The sequence below is a fragment of the Apostichopus japonicus genome, chromosome 7, assembly GCF_037975245.1.
Source record: "Apostichopus japonicus isolate 1M-3 chromosome 7, ASM3797524v1, whole genome shotgun sequence".
In the NCBI taxonomy this organism is placed as follows: domain Eukaryota; kingdom Metazoa; phylum Echinodermata; class Holothuroidea; order Aspidochirotida; family Stichopodidae; genus Apostichopus; species Apostichopus japonicus.
The window spans coordinates 7,339,035-7,362,308 of record NC_092567.1 but is presented as its reverse complement, the minus strand read 5'-3'; the positions used below and the strand labels follow the sequence as shown (position 1 = coordinate 7,362,308).

Genomic DNA, 23,274 nt, shown 5'->3' with positions numbered 1-23,274 from the left:
AAAAAAAGTTAAATACAAAGTAAAGGTGTAGTACTTGACAAATATGGTTAAGAGTTTACTGTCACAGAAGAGGCTGTACGAGTGACTATTGTAAGGAACATAAAAAAAGCTTATTAATATGACTAGGGTAAGTATAACCCGACACAATACAACAATACGATAAAATGGGCAAGATTAGAATATTGCATAAAGTTAACAGAGTTTTAAAGGGGACAATTGTTTGTAAGCGATTGATAATGCCAATGGCTTTGGACACTTTTCTTTTTAAGGTCTGAATATGTGGGATCCAACTGAGATTTTCATCTAGGGTAATGCCAAGAAAATTTGTGGAATGGGAGAAAGGTACTGGCGTTCTATCGATTATAATCACAAGGTTGGAAGAAACTATTTGTCGTTGGTTGGGACGAAAAATACTGGTGGTAGTTTTTTTAGCTTTTAAGTGAAGTTTATTGGATCTGAACCAGGCAGTAATTTGGGGAATTTCAGTATTGATATCGTTAACAAGAGTATTTATATCACGACCTTTATACAGTGAATTCGTATCATCTGCATACAAAATAAAGTGAAATTTTTTGGAGTGACATTAGGAATGTCGTTTATATAAATGAGGAACAATAAGGGTCCAAGAATAGAGCCCTGGGAACACCACAATGAATTGCCTGCTTCGAAGAATTAGCGCCAGATAAAGTAACATTTTGGAATCTATTATGAATGTAGCTATTAAACCAAGATAATGCAGCCCCCCCCCCCCTTATGCCATATTTATCAAGCTTTTTTAACAGAATTGAAGGGTCAAGCGTATATATCAAAAGCCTTGGAGAGATCTAAAAAAATCCCCCCAACTAGACATTTACTTTCAAAAGATTCAATAATATAATCTAAAAGACTTAAAATAGCCTGAGACGTGTTTCGTGGAGGCATAAAGCCAAACTGATAATCATATAATAGATCATGTTTCATTAAAAAAGAATCGAAACGATTAAATACAAGTTTTTCGAAGATCTTTGAAAACGAAGGTAAGACAGATATAACATATAAGCCTATAATTACTGACGCTCTCTCGCGTGCCACATTTGAATACCGCAACTACACGAGCTATTTTCAAGTCAGACGGAACAATATCTTGGAAAAAAAGAACAATTAATGATATGCACGAGAGGTTTACAAATAGCAGAAACAGATAATTTAACAATTTTAGGACTAATGTCGTCATAACCGCAGCTTGATTTTTTTTTTTTAATTTGAAATACAAATCTAAAACCTCCACTTTGTCTGTAGGCATTAAAAAGAAAGAATACGTGGGATTAGCTTGGCACATATGGTCTAGGGGGTTCTCTATACCAACCGGAAAATCACGGGCTAAATTTGGACCAATATTAGTAAAGTAATCGTTAAATGCATTAGAAATATCACAGGGATTAGAAACACAATTTTCATCCAATTTCAACGAAGTGACAAAAGAAGTGGAGGTTTTGCTCTTGATGAGAGAATTAATGCAGTCCCATGTTCTTTTGTGATTAGATGATCTAAATGTATCGAAATAATAACACTGGTTAACTTATTCCTAAATCTAATGTAATTCTCACGATTTTCTTGACTAGGCTTTTTGATATACTTTTTTTTATAAAGTTTGTATTTAGTATGACATGAATTTACAATGCCAGAAGTACACCAGTCTTTCCTTGGAGTGCGTTTGTTAACTTTTACTAAAGGAAAACTATTGTTATGATGCATATAATAAATAGAAATAAAAGTACGATATGCAGTATCAGGATCGTTACTATCAAAAAAACCACTCCAAGGTTCCATAGAAAGATTGTGTACAAACTTATCGAAATTAATCGGGGACATATTACGCTTAAATTTGTTGGTTCTATCATTTTGTTGAGTAATTTTGTGTTACGTTAAGCAAAACACAGGAAAATGATCGGAAATATCATGCAATAAAACACCACTAACAGAAATCTTATCAGTAACATTGGTAAATATATTGTCAAGCAATGAAGAGTTTGAATTTTTTGAAGATCTTGTCGGACAGTTAATTAAAGATCTGAAGAATGCAGCTGCAGCAGTATTAACAAACTGCGCAACATTATAATTACGTGACTCAAGTAAGTTTAAATTAAAGTCCCCAAGAATGTAGCATGGTTTACCCTCATTGCATATATCAATAGTAATATTTTCAAAATTATCCATAATATCAATAAAATTACTGTCATGGGAGGACGATATATAATTCCTATCAAGGTTCTACTAGTATCACACGGGTGTTCAACTTCAATAAAAAGTGACTCGCAACAACCCTCTTTAAAAACAGTTAAGTCATTCCTGACTTTATAAACGCATGAATCATTAACCTAAAAGCCCAAACCCCCACCTCTCATATTTGAACGTGACCTTGATAACAAATGAATCACCAGGGAGTTGAAGGAGATGAACGAGGGTATCTTCTTTTATCCACGTTTCAGACACACCGATACAAGTGAAATTGTTATGGAGTGATTTAACTAAGGTAAACAAATTGTCAATTTTTTTTCCTAAGCTTCTTGAATTAATGTGGAGTAGCGAAAAGAAATTGTTGCCGGACTTTGAGTTATTTTCATTGACGTCGTAATACCTACACGTGTTTTTGGGCAGTTAAAGAATCATCAAAGTTGGCATCGGGATCAATATTCTCATGAGTAGGGTTAACCTCATTAGTATGGTAATTACTATCAGGTTCACTTAAGGCGGGATAGTTAAGTTCTTCTTCACCGGGCATGAATGGAAATTTTAAAAAAAGAAAAAGGGAAGGAAAAAAATATAGGTAAAGTAAAGAGGCTTATAGATAACTTACAATGAAAAACGAAATTCTCACAGGATTATCGGAACGCAAGAGCTGGAGTGGCAGCTTGGATCCTTTAACAATACATATAAACAACAATGCACAGCATTACACTTGATCGCTTGAAATGAGTGTCCATAAAATTGAAGTTATACAGTGATGGTTCACGAGAAAGTTCCAAAAGATCAAATGTTTCGAAGATCACCGAGTGATCTTATCCTTTTTTTTGTTCTTTATTTTCTGTTATTAATTCCCACGTTACTACTTTGGTAAATTGATGACCATTTTCTATCAATTACTTTTATCGTTTCTCTTACGTTTATGTCTGATATCAGCAGACTTTGACCAATTTATCACATATTGCTACATAAAATACAATTACAATCGTCCGTGTTACGCATGCGTAGACTTAGCAAACCTTTCCTATCATGAAAGAAGTATATGAAACGAAGAAGTTTTAAAGTCGAACACCGTTGGGTTTCTTACGCATCTTTTTATAGAAAATATATTGGTACCTCGTCCTAAATATTTAACAGTATTTGCAAATGCCGAATGATGATATAGAAGTTCCAACTACACCGATCCTTCTGATCATGTGACTGTACGCGCACTGAAATAATTGTCTCCAAACTTTTTTTGTTAATATATGATAGACATTTATGACAGCCATCTCTTTACATATGAGGTCCCAATGAAATCAAAACTCTAAATAGGTATACTACAATATCCATCAACCTACCTTAGTATTATACTCTGTATCTGTTATCTCCTGTTTAGTAACACAGTGCTGTAGCGAAAAGCAGAGAAACAATGATATACTAATAAATATATGACGTCATAAACATCGAGACATTGGTAAGTCGAATCAGGAAATATTTCGTTTCATTAAAAAAAGAGAGTAAGTGCTCGACGAAGATAAAACATTAAAAAGATAAACATCGTTCGTTACACATTAGGTTATCTTTGATATGATGATACCAGCAAGGAACACATCTTTGATAAAAACAAATATTTTCTATAAGGTTTTATTACCTAAGGAACCATAGAAGCAACATGACTCAAATGGTCACCGAAGAAACAATACAGAGATCGTAGTCCAGGCGAATGTCATAGCACAATTTTACAGGTAAGTATAAAAATACATTTCAATATATGGTCAGGATCCCCGTTCTACATCTTGTCGGAACTTAAACCAAATAAGATTTGTTACCAAAGGAAAGGAATACACTTCTCTCTTGATACAATCAACACGAATAAGGCAAATGGACACAGATACGCATCACAATCTGTCAGTTATACGAGGGATACGTACAACCGTTAAAATCCTGCCTGGAGATGATATCGTAATAACCCCCAAAAATCAGATAATGGTCACCATATGCCAAATTGAGCAATTGAGAACATACGATCATTTGATTATACCCTCTTGAATATTTAATTGAAATGAAATAAGTTGGAAGTTTAAAATCTTTTGCAAAAGCACTTGTTTCTAGAAAATGTTGGGATGAACTTAAAGAGAAAGTTTAAATTAAAGGCACACATGGCGATATCAACACTTTCATAAGGAGAATTTCTTAATCTAAACCGCAAGTATACCAGATTAACCGTTTTGCCGGAGAGTTACTGTATAGCCATAACCTTCTGTGTGACCTTGACGCGGGACAGGAAAAAGAGTAAGAGGTTAAAATTACAAGTTAGTACATAGACTACATGTTACCATGGAGCTATTACCGCTCCATGATGTTGCATAGCGATAATACTGTTGAAAATATTTCTCTGATTAGTTTTCTTTTATTGCTTCCATTGACATTACAATATCTATACATATCAATAATTTCATCATTAGATTCTACGATACGAACTTATGATATAGTAACAGATAAACGGAATGAATCGGTTGTAATTGTATCACAATGAGAGACCAGGATCGCCTCAAAGGGAACAAGTTTGTTTGTTGCAAACATTGTATATTTGTACTTACATGCAAAAATACGGAAGATACCAAGAACAATTACAAAATAAAGGGATAAATATATCCTTTGAAATATGTAATATCATAAACAGATACCGCAACGCAGTGATTTCTTCCATATTTATATGTTAATCTGTGTTTGTAGTTATGTAAATATATTCAATTTTGCGTGACAGGGCTTGGGTTATATCGGTAAACTGTATGGCTTCATAATATCCAATTGGGTTGAAGCAAATACGACAAAAACTGAATTATAATGTAGAGATCATGAATATTTATTAATCATTAACCGGCACCATTAATAAGAAGAAGCAAAATAACGATACAAGAAGAATGAAAGATATGCATGGAGAGCCGATCATCACATTTAAGGTTTATGTTTAATATACAGAACAATATCTTCGTAGCAATCATGTTAAAAGCATTTGTTAATACGTCACAGTTACGTGTTCCTATTGTCTTCGAGGAAACATCATTAGAGATCATCATAATGTAACAAAGAACTGGATTAAGAAACAAAACATGTCATTGTTATTAATTAATGTCTGAGACAATGTTTTAGTTTGATTTTGAGTAACACAATCAATGGTATAACGGTAGACAGCCAGTCATTGTTATCATGATAATATTTAACAATATTCTTCTAATATTCACTGTATTACGCGTGGGTAATATACAAGATTAATTTTATAAAATAGAAATAGGAGGAACCAAATAAAGCAAACTAAATCTTAAAAGAAATTAAAATTAATTAATGGTTGAAATAGAATGCAATCTAATTATTAATGACTAAATATAACAATAATTATAGAGCAAGTATTATATGTAGTCTAAGAATTGTTATAAATCGAAGGAAAATATCGGAATATAAAGAAATAAAGAAGATCTGAAATAAAATGAAACCAGTAGAACTATTAATAAAGCGCATTAAAATAACAATGAAAGCCAGTTTGAAGCCAATTAACAAATATTAATATTACTCACAAATAAAGGGGCATCAACCCGCCCCCTCTCTCTCCCATATAACCTACAGCCATTAAAATACTATATATATCTAACCAATTTGCCCCAAATTTGGTACATTTGTTGTGATAATGAAAGAATAAAACTAAACGTATATACTATACAGAGCCGATCGGTCAAAACTTATTCAAATCTGCGAGTCTTGTATCTTAACAAATATGCAAGAAAAGGTATCTCAAAAATTAAAATTACTTTTTCTCAAACGCGTAAAGGACTTAAAGTGACTTGCTCAACGATAGCTTACCTATCACATAATATTAAATGATCGAAAGCTAACTATCATATAATATTACAATGATCGATTGCTTACCTATCACATAATATTAAAATGATCGATAGCTTACCTATCACATAATATTAAAATGATCGATAGCTTACCTATCACATAATATCGATAGCTTACCAATGACATAATATTAAAATGATCGATAGCTTACCTATCACATAATATTAAAAGATCGAAAGATACCTATCATATAATATTACAATGATCAATAGCTTACCTATTACATACTATTAAAATGATCGATAGCTTACCTTTCACATCATATTAACATGATCGATAGCTTACCTATCACATAATATTAACATGATCGATAGCTTACCTATCACATAATTATAAAATGACCGATAGTTTACCTATCACATAATATTACAATAATCGTTGGTTTGATTCTCCTTTAGTCTCACAAACAAGTAGAAACTTTTAAAGATGCAGTAAACTAAAACACTTTAAGGAAATAATACAATGAAATGTAAAACACAGAGAGCATTCCATTGCATATAATGCTTACTTAATGTACAGAACATTATCAGCATTCAATCTTGTTGAATTATGTAAGCTCACGTGATCGTATTGTCTTAAAAGCGAAGGCTTTACATATGACTAAAATAACAACGTAGGGTAAGTGAAGGCTGTAAAATATTAACAAGAGCCCGACGGTCACTATGGTTCTTCGGTAAGTGGAATATTAAAGTGTTGTATGCCGTCACTCATTATTATAATATTTATGCCTATATGTACCAGCTACTAACCAACAACTGTATTCCAAGATTAGATACAATCACATATACTTAAACGTTGTAGAGTTATTGCGATAAAAAATGTTGGTCCTTCCCAAAAATGGGGCCCAATAAAACGATGCCCTCAAATGGTCCTAAATATATTGCGCCCACAAATTCGGGCCTAAAGAACTTGTCCCAAAAAAATGTATTGAGTTGAAAATAGAAGTTGGAATGGGTCCGGAATTATTGGGGTCCAGATGGCATTCATGTAACAGCTATTAACCAACGACTGTTTACCAAGTTTGGCTACAATCCGACTTAGGGTTGCGGTGGTGTTGCAATGGAGAGAAAATATGGGCTCAGATGGTCCCAAAATATTGGGACCCAACAATTCGGGCCCAAAGAAGTTGCCCCAAAATTTAAGTTGGAAATTAAATTTGGTCCCACCAGTTCAAAAATGGGTCCAGGATTTTGGGGTGCCCAGATATTGACAGCAACTTGTAACTAGTTTGGCTGGAATCCGACTTCGGGTTGCGGAGTTATTGCAATGTAAAACGTTTTACATTCGACACCATAACCTTATTAATTTTCATAAGGTCAGCGCTACAAAAATTGGGCACACCTCCTTACTATAATACATCTACATAACAAGTATGACAAATATGCATCACTCCGTTGTTGAGTTATCGCGGACTCAAGCAAGTGTAACAGACGCACACGCCCTCACCTTTGCATATATTTGTTTTGCCTTCGATAAGGAATAAAAACTTGGTATGCACTAAACTATGTGTATTTTGCAATTAATGGGTATTGTCATCATCACATACCCTAAAGCAAAGTTGGGATTCTTTCCAATCCAAAGTCAAACTAAGGAAGTAAAAACATAAGAAAAATGGAACATTTTGCTGTCAGTGTGCAACTATGACATTACACCTGTTTGCTTCAAGTTCACGTTTGGTACAATCTGTTACAATTTCAGCAATCGATATATCCAAAACGCAATGTAGAAATTCAATACAAATTTCAACAGGATGCTAAGTATATGAATCTCTTTAATAAGTCAAATTTACATTTTCTTCTCAACTTTCTTTTTTAAGGTTTTCGACGTTACAGTCTTTTTTGAGTCAAAACGTAAAGAACACTTTCACAGACAGTTTTCAAAATGTAGCAAAAATTAAAAGTAAACAGATAAAAAATACCGATATGATATCTATTAAAAGCGCTAACAATAATGGGAACCTGAGATAAATGTTAAACATCTTATATTGACGTCATTTCATCATACCTGCAGAGATAGTACTAATTGCGCATGATCAAAGCGCAATTAACTTGACTGTTACTTTCCAAGAGTTAGCGCTAACATTAAATAGAAACGTTTGTATGTGTGTTTGTCGGTGAACTATTTTGAGCGTTCATGTTATATTCTCCGTGCGCTGATGGGATCATTTGATACAACAAATAGGATATTCCGTTAAATTGATAATACACTAAATTATTACAATGATGATTTGAAACAAACAGATCATAACAATTAAAACAATTATAAATTGAAGCTTAAAATAATAATAATAATACAATAATAAAATGAAAGTATTGATAGATGAAGTTATTGAAGTCTCAGTTACGTAATATACATTAGTTATTTTAAATCATATGATATGACGTCATATTATTGTCTTCATGTTGAGAACGAAAATTTATAAGAACAAAAAGAAATGAAGAAACGTTGACTTAGAACAAACATGTCACAGATATTAATTAATACCACCTCTAAGTTCTTGTAGAACGATTTTAATGACACAATGGTATTGTAGATAACCAATGAATGGTATTTAGTCTTAACATTGACACAATTAATGTGACTCTACTCGTGTGAGATTTAAGACATTGCGTAACCGATACGTCACAGTTTAAACCAACATTTAGTAGAAGGAAGAACGAAGAAAGAGTTTTATCATGCACTCCCAGTGTATGTGGATACAGTATGTACATATTTTAACCAAAGCATTCCAAACATGTCTGCTTAAAAAAAATAAGTTTAGAAATATTAACATAATTAGACGTTTAATAAATTCCGAGTACTAAAGTGTTTGTCGAGGGAGATGGGGGTGGGGGGGGGGGGGGGTGGAAAGTAGAAATGGGTCTGAAATTGGAATGAATCATAACATTACATACAATTGGACCAATGAAGGATGTTATACCCTGCACACAAGGAGTGCGTGGAGAGCGAGAGCAGGTCCAGTAATATCTGATCAGGGACACACGAGTAGGTGAACAAACATTTATCTTCATTTACGCAAGTAACGACGACTTTGTTACATATTAGGAAACAATACAATTAAAAAAATACTGCACATTGCCGTGTAATTCCCATTCTACAAATTAATATTCTGGTGGTGGTGCAATTAACTACTTTAACATGTACTTGGTCACCAATGTAATGGGTACGTCATCTAACCTCTCCAACACCCCCACCCCACCCGCCTCTTCACCTACACACAAAGAGTAAGATTGGGATTGTGTTTTTTCCCTCTCTCAATAGTTGACATCCAAGAAAATAAAGTCTCCTATACTGATGACGTCGTGGTTGATGGATGACGTCATTAGAAGCTTGTTTGGCTCTTATTATTTTGAATTTGGCTTGAAGGGAAACGAATTTAGAGTTAGAAAAGATAAATATATATGGACACTAATGTGGGTAATAAATCGTAAGATATGACTAGTTGTACATTTTACAATAAAATACTAAGAAGCCTGTATGATCATGTAAGATATAGAATCTTTGATGGAGTTCTTAACAGTTTACAAACCCAATCTCTTGATAGAATGGAAAAGGAATCCACTAAACAACACATCCCTTCTCCGAAAAGTAAAATAAACGCTAGCAATGAAATTCAAATTATGTATGCTACCTGTGGTAAATCCGCCTTATGCTGGGTGGGTAATACATCTTAATTAATAGTGGACGAGTTTTTCATAATTAATCATTCTTTTTAAGATGTACTTCGAAATTTCGTTGTTTTAAAAGTCGTTGTTTTAAATGTTATCGAGTTAAATTCAAGAGACATAAATAGTAAATTTGATGATTGTTTCTCCGACTTGGTAATCAGTGACGTCACCATACTATTTCAGTTGGTGGCGAAGATAATCTCTGACTCTTAATAAGAGATATATAATGTACAGTGAACTCATTACGAGCGTTAGATATACATCAGAATAAGAAATGGTCACAGGATAACATTTTTGTCCTCATCACTTACCCATCTAGTCCCCCGAACGACAGTAATGTTAACAAAACCTAACAAATTACATTTGTACACTTTAGTTCACAAAACTTATTATAGTTGAACATGTAGTATATTAAAGGATGGCTTTAAGCACAACATTAACATTGTTATGTTGTAGACCACTGGCTTTCAGTCTAGGTTGCTTTTACTATAACATTTGGAGACATGCTACTTTAGGCAGCTGATTTGATCAGTACAGGTAACTGGACTTTATAATATAATACGGAGACAGTTATTGTCAGTTCATCAAATACAACACAAACTCAAAGGGGTGAGAAGACTTTATGGCCTCAAATAACATGTTAACATTGAAGTACAAATTCTACACGGACAAATGTTGTTGAAATCATCTAACTATGCTCTGGCGTAAAAAAGAAATTAAAAAACTTGATTTTGTTGAGTTATTCAAATGTATAAATCACATTATTGACATGAATATTTAGGCCTGTACTAAGGGGCTGACGTCATCATCAATTTAGCATTAAAGGAGTATTCCAGACATTTATCTTACCAAACCAGAAAAGCTGAAGAAACATTAATAACACTCCCTTTTTCGAACTATAACATTTAAAGACCGAAATTCCGAATAAAGTAATCATTAAAACAAAATGTAAATGGAACAGTTATCTTTCAAATTTCACTTCTTAATTGTATATGGAATTATTAATATTATTGTACAACATTATCTCTCTACAAGATCCATTCACAATGAATGTAAAAGTTACAATGTTCATCAAGTCACCATGCCGTTGTCTTGAGAATATAGGCATTTGCTGACGTCACAATCATACTAGACTAGTTGCATGTGTTTTATACTGGAGCTCTATCTGGAACTGTTTGTAGTATTTGGAAGATATTAACAGTTTACAACCTAAACTCTTTCTTAGATCCTTTCTCACTGAAATTACTGCCATCGTTTTGAGGATTGAGTGAATGACGTCACAGTACTGCTGCTGATTGGCGACGCCAGTATTGAGCTGTAATATAAAGATGAAATGTATATATATATATATAGGTACATTTGTTACATAAATAATAAGTCGAGCAAAATTCTTATCAGTAAAACAATGGGGAAGTTATACCTAGACAACCCCCCCCCCCCCGGCCGCGATTTTTTTTTTCCCAAACAGGTTTGCAATTGCGTGTAAATAGGCGCTCATGATTGGTCGGAAAAGTTACGTCATAACGATAGAAACCTTCACTTCCAGGTAACCAAAGTCCAAAGTATATCAAAGAAGATATACCCGTTCAAAATTACCCGAGGCTTTTGGTTGTAGATGTGTTTGGAATTGGTTTAGACATATTTAGCACACTACTATGGTATGATCATCTACTTTGATCGAATTTTTCTGTGAAGGCATTAGTCGATAACAACGCACAGTGAAATGTTCATACAGGGTACATCAAACATGCGCTGGTTGCCTATATGTATTATAACTGTGTACACAGTGCAGTGACGGAAAAATATCATACTGTAGCATGGTGGGCTCATAATTGACGCACTTAAGGATTTGATCAAAGATGTATATCAAGGAAAAATCCAAATCACCCAACTCTATGTGTTTTTCATATGTGTAGTTCCTCAGAAATGTTATGATCTCAAAATATTTAAGGTTCTGTGCTTATGCACAGTACAATTGAGCAGGATTTGACCAAAAATGTCTGCCGTGTCAAGTTCTTTCATACCCCTAATTTGACACATTCGTCGATTAGCTAACTGTAGTCCAGGCCTTAGTATACATCCATTGACTTTAGATGCTGTTTGCAATGCTCTGAGCCTCTAAGCGCAGACAGGTCAGGTCCCAGAGAGTAGTCTCATCATATTAAGGTAATGTTGGTAGTTAGGATTTAAGATTTCCAAATACCCAAAATCAAAAAACGTTCAAAACTGGGGGAGGGTGTTAAAAGCTTAAAAAGTACCACAATTTGGTCAGCAAATAGCTGAAATGGATTCAAACTCATGAAAAATGTAATTCTGCTTGACTGTAAAAAGTTTAGGTGGCCTGGTGTATCGTTGCTAGTAATAATTGAAGGTACGTCAATTACGGGGGTGCGTCAATTATGAAGCCTTGACTATACACTAAACTGTTTGCGTATATTCATTCAAGACTCGTGAAGTTGATTTTAATGTAGGCCTACCCATTCCACGAAACGAATTCCGATTGCAGTAGAACGGCTCACAAATCTTTAATAACGTAAACACGAACCCAATAGAATGTAGCGTATGTATCATAAGTAAGGTCAACATGTGATTCAAGCATTAAAAGTAAAGTTAGGGCGTTTGATGGGAAACCCCGTAACTAGACTTAATTAAGTGTCAGTGTGTAACTCAGTGCATGTCTTCGAACTTCGAAGCGATGCCCATTATTGATGCTGACGTCACGAGCAATCTGATTGGCGGAAAACTCCGTAATTGCAAACCAGTTTGGGAAAAAAAATTCGCCCCCCGGCCCCCGCAATACCATGAGCCAAAATAAATATATAAAACACCGCGACACGGGAAACAAGCTAATGACCGGTATGAAGTTGCCCTCTTTGAGCACATAATTCATGGCGGCGCCCTCTCCAATGCCCTTGTTGTTCTCGTAGGTATGTCTACACATGAATTGCACATTGACATTCTTCTAAACTTCAACGAAGGTATTCACTTTCTATGTGTGTATACTTTGCTCCCCTAATTATTGATATTATGTAAAAGGAGATAATTTGTTACACAAGACGAATTTGGAGGAAACAAATGGAACAAGATAATGCTCTTTAACATGTTTGTGTTTTAGAATACAGTATCGTGACCTGCTGACCTTGACATTCTTTCTGTCTGTTAATTCATGAACCTGTATTTCATTTCTCCCCTTCCTGATCCCACATCACATATTTTTAATATTCCATTTTACTTCCCTTATTAAACCACAGATGCAAAACAGCCGACGAACCATGACCTTGCTCGGATTTAATCTTTTTTTTTTCTTCCACATATTCTATTATTTTCTGTGTGTCGTCAATGGAGTGACGTCACCATATCGTCGTTTCGTTAGTAAACTTCCAAATGTTTACTGACAGTTTTTGTCACTGTTAGTATTGAAGGAGGACTCACGATAATCTCTCTCTTTTTTCGATAAAATTAATAACATAATGAGGAAGGGTGGAATCATACTAATCGTTTAACTAACCCTTTTAGTAATAACTCTTCTTTTAGCAGATACATAAATGTATCTTTTGGAAGTTATGGCCTTCTTACGCCTAAGCAGCGGAGAGGAAGGTTGTGTACATCTATCATTATTGCAATAATGAACAGATACTCTTATTTCTGTTAATGGGAGGAAATTATAACTCATCTTCATACATTTAATCAGGGATCAGCTTGGTTGTTAAAAAATATAATAAAACCAATAACAGTTGAAGCACATAAATATTAGTGACCAGATAAGATTGGAAAATTACAGATATAGGTATAAAAAATGTGGTTAATAATGGAGATTTATTTTAATATATTAAGATTTTACAACATAAAGTAGCAGACAATCACTGTTAAAAAATACAATTTTAAAAACTAAGGTAAGGTAAATATTCAGCTGTATTGAATTACAGTTAATTGCGCCTTGCCCGGTTGAAGTCCGCCAGGCTTTCCTGATAACTCCTCTCATCGAATCCCTAAACAGGAGGGAAAGTATAAGTAATGAATATGTATAAGATAACACAGAAACTTAGACAATGCAATATTTTTAAATATTTTAAGTATTCATTATATTCAGCCATATAAGAAGTGTTATTTCAAAGATAATGGATTCATTTTACAACAAACTTAATTTTACTTCTTGTTAAATTCAGTTTGAATGTTTTCAAATGCATCGACTATTAATGTCCTGTTTATTATTATTCAGTTATCATTTTAGGGATTTACAACGAGAACATCCTGTGAATATTTTAGTGCTGAATATGATATACACATGAAAGCTAAATCCATGAAACCAAGGTCACTAATGCTGTGGTCGCTTTAATTCTATGCTTGAAAAGACTAATTTGTGAAGGTTTGATTCTATAAAGTTAGACTGTTTGATCGAAGTAGTGACGATAAGTATATAAGTAAAAACAACGAATAGTAATGTCAACAAATATTGACTCATAGCACAAAGATATATTCCTCTTCCAATGTATAAAAGTGATTTATGTGTAAAACAGGATTACTGTACAAGAATCAGTTCACTCATCTCCACACCCCATCCTCTTCCCTGCTGGTAACAATAAATTACCTATTCAAGGGATTTCCCCTTTATATCACTATGACTCAATCAATATAACCCAATGCACTATCACATTATTACCTAGTGAAATGTTCCGTCATGTTTTAACACCAAACCGATTCACAGAGAGATTACAGTAACTACTGTTAAACTAAAAGTTATTTCCAGAGTAAAAAATGGATCGTGCTGATAAATGTGATAAATTGGTAGCATCTGCTATTACGATTTCAGTAAGAACTGAGGATATGTGTAATCCTAACAAATAAACTGGATTTGTTAGGATTACACATATCCTGAGTTCTTATACTGTAATCCTCACAGAACATGCTACCGATTTATAGCACAATCCAGTTGTTAGTGTGGTACAAATGATTTACAGTATTTACTGTGTTCTCTGTGTACATCGGGTGTAACACTGGTCTCGTCAACTTGAGTCGCCATTTTCATATGAGCGGCAGGGCCTAACATGCTACTCATTATGGAGTTCGACAATTCCTTCTAACTTTGATAATATCGTTACATAACTTATATTCATGTCACTCACCCTTCCGTTTAGTCTTTTTTGGAAGGTAAACTGAGCTTGATATATTCATTTGGTAGATAAATGTTCAGCTGTTTGAAACCCATTGGATCATATGTTTTGTATAAATGTGAAATGACCATGCTAGACCGGGGTCTGCTCTCATGTTTTGTAACGTTGTAACTTGTGTTATCATTAGCAGCTTTTACTTTCAGTGGAGGAATATTAATAATTAAGACTTTAATTATTGCAAACATATTATGTTGTTAAAGGCAACGTCTCCTTGTTTCTTTCTTTGCATTTGCTAGCGTTACCTTGTTCTCCCAAAACTATAATTTTATCAAGGATAAGTCATTCAGATTTGAAGTCGATGGTGATATAAAAACCAGTCTAGATAACTCGGTTCATTGCCCAAGTTTAAACATTGTGGGGGGGGGGGGGTGGTGGGGCGGGAGGCAGGGGTGGTGGTAGGTGAGGGGCTAAGACTCATACCGATGGTCAGTGGTGCTGAAAGTGCTGCACTGTGTGTGTTCACACGGTGTAAGAGCACGATTAAAGACCCTGGTCGGAGGCATTGTTGGACCCGGGGACATATTGCCTAAGAAGTCATAAAACTCATGCAATGGCTTTTTTAATGTACTCCCAGGACCCCAATGCGAAAGGACAATTCCTATCAATGTTTTGTAAAATTTATTCGCGATCATGATACACTCACATCATCTTCCGCAGCATACGGGCATGTGTGGTTACCATAGTACCATTGTCTGGAAGCCTGTCAGTTTGCAGATACTAGGCCTATAGTAACAGTTAGGCTTGACCCCTCGACTTCATCTAGCTTGATTTTATTTGACAGAGAAATTTGTGAAACTGAGTGAAAGACCACAATGTTATTGTTTTTAGTAAAGAGAACCGATTACTGATATTCATGTTTATATCTTAAACAATGTGTTTGGCCAAAGAGGATCAAACTCAAAACCATGGAAAACAGGAAATTGAAAGCCAGACTCCTTTCTTACAACACTTGGATAATTTCTTACACATGTGTTAGGTTTGTCAGCATAAAAGTAAAACCAGCTAGCAGGCTAGCGACAGCGCCTACCACAAACTAAACTTAAGCATTATGCTGATGTGTATGTTGTGGGAAAATGTATGACGTGATTTCTCAGATGTTCGTGATCCCTGAAATACTGAAATATTTACTTTTTATATTTTTTTCTAGTTTCCTTCTATTTGGTATCGCAACAGCTTGGTATGCTTGCATTCCACAGGGAATGGTTTCTACCCCGAGTTAGTCATATTATGCCACAGAGGACGCCCTCATATCACGATGAATAATAATGATGCTTTTACCCAACGGATACCCTCACAACCCACTAAATCGTCTTGCTCCTAGACTCACTCATACTGAGTATAGACTTCTAGAGTTAGCCCTTACGTGTGAAGAGAAAATTACTATGATAACAGTGTTGAATGTTCACCTAACATATTACTGAAATTGAAGAGATAACCCTGGTCCGCTCTGTTGGTACTCTAATTATACCAACAAAGCGGACCAGGTTATATCTTCAATTTCAATAATCAATAGCTTACTGATCACCGGTTATGTGGTTACTTATATACGTATATGCGTCCTCATCCATTCCCTACCCACCCTTAGTCCCAGAGAATGATTATAATAATTAAATATGAAATAATACCGAAGAATATGTGCGATTTGAGTATAGACCTCTAAAGTTAGCTCTTATTTGTGAAGAGACTGTTGAATGTTCACCTAACATTATGTTTTAATGAAGGTTACTTTTAAGGTGTTATTGTTACTTCCTTTCACAGTTTATAACGTGTGAAAATTTATTTTGCGAAAAAATGCACGAACAAAGGATTTAATATCATAAATCTAAAAATGTTCTTTTTTAATCTTTTCGAATTATTATCTGCACATCAGCAAAGTGAAAAAAAAAATCACGAAGCATATGGTTGGGGTGGGGGTCGTGGGTGTGTGGTGTTGAAGGCTGATATTTTTAAGGCGATATTCCAACTTTGTGTTAGTGAGTTGTTGGCTTGTAACGCTCCATAACACCTGACTAAACCTTTAGTATTTAAAAGTATATCCGTTTCTTTGTTTAACATTTCTTCGAGTGTGTTTGCGGAAGTAAGATCCTTTAGACCTCATCTAAACTTGACATTGAGAACAGTGCTATCATCATTACGAGGTATAACTTTGTAGCTGGCCTATCTAAATACCCTGTTCCATACACGTCAATTATAAATCTGTTCTCCCTGATGAGAAACAAAGTACCATATTTTTTTTGTCTTAGTTCTTTGTTCCACATTAATTAATACCTCTTTGATTGTTACTAAATTATCGTTACTTATTAACAGGAACATGAATCTAAGTCTCTCTTACCTCTTCTCCTGGTAGATTGCCATCTTCGTCACAGGCCTGAAAGGAAGAAAAATATTATATTAATGAGATTTTGAAATGAATTTCAGGAAAACATAATTTGGCGAAGCAAAACATATATAAATTTGAATGATATATCTTCACAAATATCACAGTAAACTATTCCTGGCAGGTAAACGCACATCTACATCGAAGCACTAAAGTCAATAAAGGAGACAGACTTGTCAATGTAAGATGCACGGACTTAATAACATAAATATAAACATCAGCTTTATGTTTAAACCCGTCATCAAACACTGAGTGACGTCATCACATACTGAGTGACGTTTTTAAACACGGAGTGACGTCATCATAATGAACTTCTCACGAGAAGGGAAAATAGGGCAGTATTCAAAGATAGACCCCAGAACATCGTGGTTGGATCGACGTAATGGCAAATATAAAGCAATTATCGGTTAGCTCACGTTTGTACAAAGCATCATATTAGTTACCCCCACCCCCCCCCTTCGTCTTAGATATTCTGTTAATATCGTATTGTTGATCGTGTAGAGATATCAATGAAAGTTTGGGAAATTCAGTTGTATGATGAACACATAAAATAAGAGACACAAGGGGAGAATTAAAAAGACTAGTGTAGATCTGTTAGATTGAAAAAAAATCATGAAATATAATAAACCCTGCACATATTGCTTTCCTTCTAAATTAACCCTGGGTATGTATATGTTTAATTCGTAGTTTTTACATGCGCACATCATCAGTTTTCTAATATTTGACTCTCTTTGTTCAACGTTAGGCAAGAAACATTTACACCAGGACGCGACGGTCTGTAAGTTTAGGAATATATCCAGAGTGGGTTTATGTTACCGATACTCCTCCCTGCGTGTCTATTAGACTAGTATACCGCGTGAGCTCGCCATTGCTCTGTCTCTATATATTAGATGGACTCGGACTTGGTTTGGGTTGCTCATATTCTCTATAGAAAGGTGTTCGGACTCGAGAGTACCATACTCGAACCAAGTGGTCTCGCATTAGGTTCGGAATCAGGACGTAAATGGACTAAACTACATCAGAGTGTTTCTTATACTATATATGATATAGACATATTGAATGGTTCTGATGGAAAGAGTACTAATAACAATAGCTACCATGTGAGGATACAATACCCTGGATGTTGCATTATATTATCGTAAGCACTTGAATATAATCATGAAGATACAACATTAGTCAATTTGCCGGTTGGTAAATTGTACAAAATCAACCACATCACTAGGTACTTTGAACACCCCATACCCTCTTCCCACTCCGAACCAGGCTCCTTCGAGATACTATTTTTGAAATTTTATTTAGCCGTTATTCAAAATACGAAAGAAATACTACAAATATTTTAAAACCACTATTAGTTCATATTCACCGTTGACTTTTTTGTATCATGATGCTGCTGCTTATTCCTAATATTGTACACACAGAGGATGGTAAAAAGGACGTTTCTTGAAAATGAAATGAAAACCTTAAATTGAATCTTTTAGTTAAACTTGTAAGTAGTCACCTCTCATTTAATTTTCCTAGTATGTTAAAGTACATGAAGTTTGAGAAACCTACCTAACAATCCATTTATTTCTTAGTATCAAGTTAAACCCAGATACGCCCTTTCATATATAATCCTGCTTGGACCCACACTTTTACATCAGTCACGTATATATACATTAATCTAAATAAATAACGAAATATAATCAATATGGATCCCTCGAATCCCATTACAACTCAAACTACTGGAACCGAGTAATATTTAATGATTATGTATTGCTGAGTTCAGTGACGTCAGACGTAAATATTCTAGAGATGAAAATTATCCATCGATATTTTAACCAAGAAAACATTTTTTGACTGAGACGGTGTGGAAGAGAGACACTGGAAGCACGATAGATTCATTTTTTTTTAGAAGGATTTATGTATCTGAATATTCTCTACTTTAAAATTGAGAATTTGTATTGATTCACATTGCAATTACTTCTATAAGGAGAGCACAAAGGGGTCTACATGCAGAGAAAGAAGGACAACAATAATAATAAGGAAATAGGACGAAAGTGTTGGAGTACGAGCGTGGAAGGGAGACTTCGTTATTTTCATTTATTTGTACCAACCTCGTCACAAGGTTTCTAACGTATATTGTGTATTGTACGATATATATACATCCTGGAGAAATAACTCCTCGTCGTTGGACAATTGCAAATAGTTATCTTTAAATATAATTTTCGTTACTTCAGTATGGGGACCTAGCCCCCCTCCCCCATTAGAATCTCTAAGGAAGGTGTTTTCAACTATGACGTAATAGGCAGCTTTATTTAATGGAAGACCAACTTCTCCTAACACTAGAGAAACGAAGAAAATGAACATAACCAGTGAAATCCAGGGAGCCTGCTACAAAGACAAATATGCAAGGGCAGCTACAGTGAGCTACAAGGTCGGCTTAACTGAAAGTTGTTACGACTGTTGTATGTGCTATGATGAACATTTGCCCCGAAATTAAATGAACATAAACAAGAACGGTGCAGCATGATTGACAACATTCTACGGTTTCATATTTAATGTACATCGAGATGGTGACGTAAAAGCGGTATATGTTCAGTACATTTATTTCGGTGGAGTAATTACTTGATTAAGATATTTGTTACTGTCATTGATTTTTACTACAGCTAAGTTTTGGTTCAGAAGAATAATACCAATGTTTCATGAGGATTTATAGTGGTATGTTGGAAAAGTTAAGCAGCGTCGATTATGTCACTTATGTTGTTTCAAAGTCATACACGCTACTAGTGTTCAACTAAATGTTAACATGATATAGGCAATTCATGCTGGAGGGGACGTGGCCTAAAAATAAGAAGTGTCAGTTTTCAACCTGCAATCAGTCTAATGTTGTAGTATACATATCAAAGTTTGTGGAATAGGTAAGAATTTTTCTAGAACACTCAAATTTTGAATACATGGCTCAGATAATCAAGGAGGATAAGAACTCAAAATAATCATGAAAATGCATCATACATTCCATTCCATCCTATATAATACTCATCAGATAGTATTTAGTAGTTTTATTATGTGGTATGATAGATACTCCTGTTGACTGTGTGGATGACAGAAAAACATTTCAATATTTCTTCATGTCAACTTCAGAACAGACATTTTTCAGGCCTCACTCACTGATGTAACGTGAGTAACCCCAAAAAACAATTTTTTCGCTATGTGACATTTGTTTAACAAGTGGAAATCTGATAACCATAATATCGTTAGTACTCATAGTCCCAAGGGTGGAAACAAGATCACTAATGAGGAGAGACCCATCATGTGTGAGTGATAGATCACTGAAATCTGTAACGTAAGTAACCATGTAACGTGAGTAACCAATGTGTAACGTGAGTACCCAAGCTAACACACTGAAACAATGCAGGAAATGCCTATTATTGTCTTGTAAATAATTGCTAAATAGAAGAGGGCAGTAGGTGTTAGGATTAGGGTTAGTACCAAACCTGGAGAGTACTCTCCCATCACCCATGAAGAAGATTCAGCAAGAAGCTAGGAGGGTGGCCACTGGACGACGAGTTGTATCCTAGAAAAGGAAGACGAAGGAGGCCATGAGTGCACGAACATATGCAAAAGCAACATCAAGAGTACGCGACAGATTGACCGAAACACCACATCGCCGGAAAGCTGTTTGTAGTAATATCTGCAGGTCTCAGCTAGGCGACGACATGCACCCATCGACTACAACAACTGCTGCTACGCCACCAACCACTAACCCGAGAAGTCTCAGCGATGAAACTATGGAAGTTATCCAGCAGTTTTATTAGCGAGATGACATCAGTCGGCAGGTGCCAAGCAGGAAGGATGTGGTCAACGTTTGGCCAAAAGAAGGAGGCAAAATAAAGAAGCTAATGAGACATTTGACTTCATCCATCATGGAACGTTCGCCCTTTTCCAGGAGGACTATCCCAACATCAAGGTCGGCAAGAGCCAATTTGCCGAATTGCGTCCAAAACATGTCCTGTTAAGCAATAAGCTACTGGTCACATAACGTATGCATGTGCAGATATCATGAGAACTTTATGTATGCTGTAAATAGTTTACACGATGCTTCTCCAGAATTTCCTGCATACTCCCATGACCTACCCGCCAAGCTTCTCTGCCAAAATCCAACTAGGGAATGTTGGTTCAACGAGTGTGACCACTGTAAGAATGGCACTGGGTTCATGAAGAACTTCAACATTGACCAGGGAGCTGCGACATGGTATGTGTCGAAGAGTGGAGAAGACAACAGGCTCACAACATTTTGTTGAGGAAGGCACCACTGTTGAATTAGCAGAGTACATCTGCAGTCTGATTGCCCAGTTTGTCCAGCACTGCTTCATCAAGAGACACCAGGCTGCATCCTACAACCTGGAGCGGAAAAGGGCTGGATCCACCCTCCTTCAATCCTTCCGAGGCCCTGATCCAAATAGACTTCTCTGAGAACTACACATGTGTATCTCAAGATGAAATCCAGAGTGCCAACTGGAAACAACAACTGGTGAGCCTGTTCACAGTTGCAGTTTGGCACTCCAGTTCCACCCATTCCAGTGTTTTTGCATCAGACAAGGATGTCATCTCCTTCACCATTACAGATGATGGCAACAGCTCTGCTGAAAGAACTACCCCCATGGAGATTGGGAGGCCACAGAAAATGCAACCTGCACAGGGAGTGGCAATGCTGGTATAGAATTGGGTGACTGGTATGCCGTTGAATACAAAGGGATATTGTACCCCGGTGTAATAGAAGCAAAGGGGGACCAGAACGACATACAAGTGTCAGTGATGCAGACAGCTGGGCCCAATTGTAAATGGCCAAACCCAAGGGACAAGATATTCTCAGGAGAGAAACTCATCACCAAACTTGATGCACCAACCTTGGCAAATAACCGTGGGCACATCACATTTTCTGTAGCCTTCTGAAGACTGAATGAATCAGCTCTCGAAGAGAAGGCCTCTTCCAAACGTTACTCAATGTTCAATCGAGTTGTTAATGTTGAACATATGTTACCAATTTCTTGTTGATTCATGGTTGATGTTCAGTTGGCCTGTTACTTCCCCAGAGACATTTAGTTCCCTGAGTATTATACCTGAATAAACTAAAGTTTGACACACTGCCAGTCCTCAAATAAAACTAAATTACAATGTTCAGAATTTGCTGCCGATTTGTGAAGATATGATTCATGCATTAACTCAAAAGGACATGGTATATATGTCTTTTAGATTGTAATATTATTGAGTTACACTGATGAAGATGTTCAAAATGTCAATTCCACTGATATATGGGGGTTTCCTAGTCATTATCCTGCAGCAAGTTTCTCACAGACTCTTGATTCCCTATGTATTGATATAGGTGGACAAACTGTAACGTGAGTAACCGTAACGTGAGTAACCGGTGAATGCCTCATTTTCACCGAGACAGGAAACCAGATGTGATTTTGATTGTGTTCAGTACTTAAATCATCACCTAAGGTCCAAAAAACATGTCATCATTTTCTTCAAATATATCCAGTATGAGGACACTTTTTGAATGAAGTTTAGTTTTGGCATCAGGGTGATTTTCAAATGTAACGTGAGTAACTGTTCATGTACCTATATCCTACAAGAAAAAAGATAATCAAAATGTGTTTTCGCCAATGTTCAGGTACATTAGTTACCCTATGAATGCATTGAGAGCAGTCATTCAAATTAATGAATGGTGGAGCTATCAGACCATTTGTGAGCCAAAGTCATCAAAAATGTAACGTGGAATTGCCCATATGCTTAGTTGTTAATTATCATACCATGATATCGTGATTTACTTACAAACTTTTATCTCAAAAATGTATTTTAAAGATATCTATTTCTGTTCACTTCCAGATTTTAATAAGCTTGTTTCTACGTTTGGAATAAACGTGATACAAAAGTTAACGTGAGTTCTTCCTCTAGTATGTGGCGTCTTCAA

At 35.4% G+C, this 23,274-nt stretch overlaps 2 protein-coding genes across 4 annotated transcripts in view; both read right to left on the bottom strand.

The window, feature by feature from the left end:
• Positions 1-5,055: 5,055 nt before the first annotated feature.
• The window catches only part of LOC139970035 (NLR family CARD domain-containing protein 4-like), a 545,770-nt gene continuing 527,551 nt past the window's right edge, over positions 5,056-23,274 (bottom strand). For both annotated transcript variants that reach the window (XR_011793895.1, XR_011793894.1), the window contains exon 13: positions 5,056-6,256. The gene's annotated coding sequence lies outside the window, so the exon portion shown is untranslated. The remainder of the gene's footprint in view (positions 6,257-23,274) is intronic.
• The window catches only part of LOC139970051 (NLR family CARD domain-containing protein 4-like), a 73,562-nt gene continuing 55,343 nt past the window's right edge, over positions 5,056-23,274 (bottom strand). For both annotated transcript variants that reach the window (XM_071975663.1, XM_071975664.1), the window contains exons 7-10: positions 17,277-17,312; positions 13,698-13,762; positions 6,459-11,088; positions 5,056-6,356 (exon numbers count right to left, since the gene is read on the bottom strand). In XM_071975663.1, the coding sequence (XP_071831764.1) occupies positions 13,700-13,762; positions 17,277-17,312 (99 nt within the window). In that variant the 3' untranslated portion in view covers positions 5,056-6,356; positions 6,459-11,088; positions 13,698-13,699. The remainder of the gene's footprint in view (positions 6,357-6,458; positions 11,089-13,697; positions 13,763-17,276; positions 17,313-23,274) is intronic.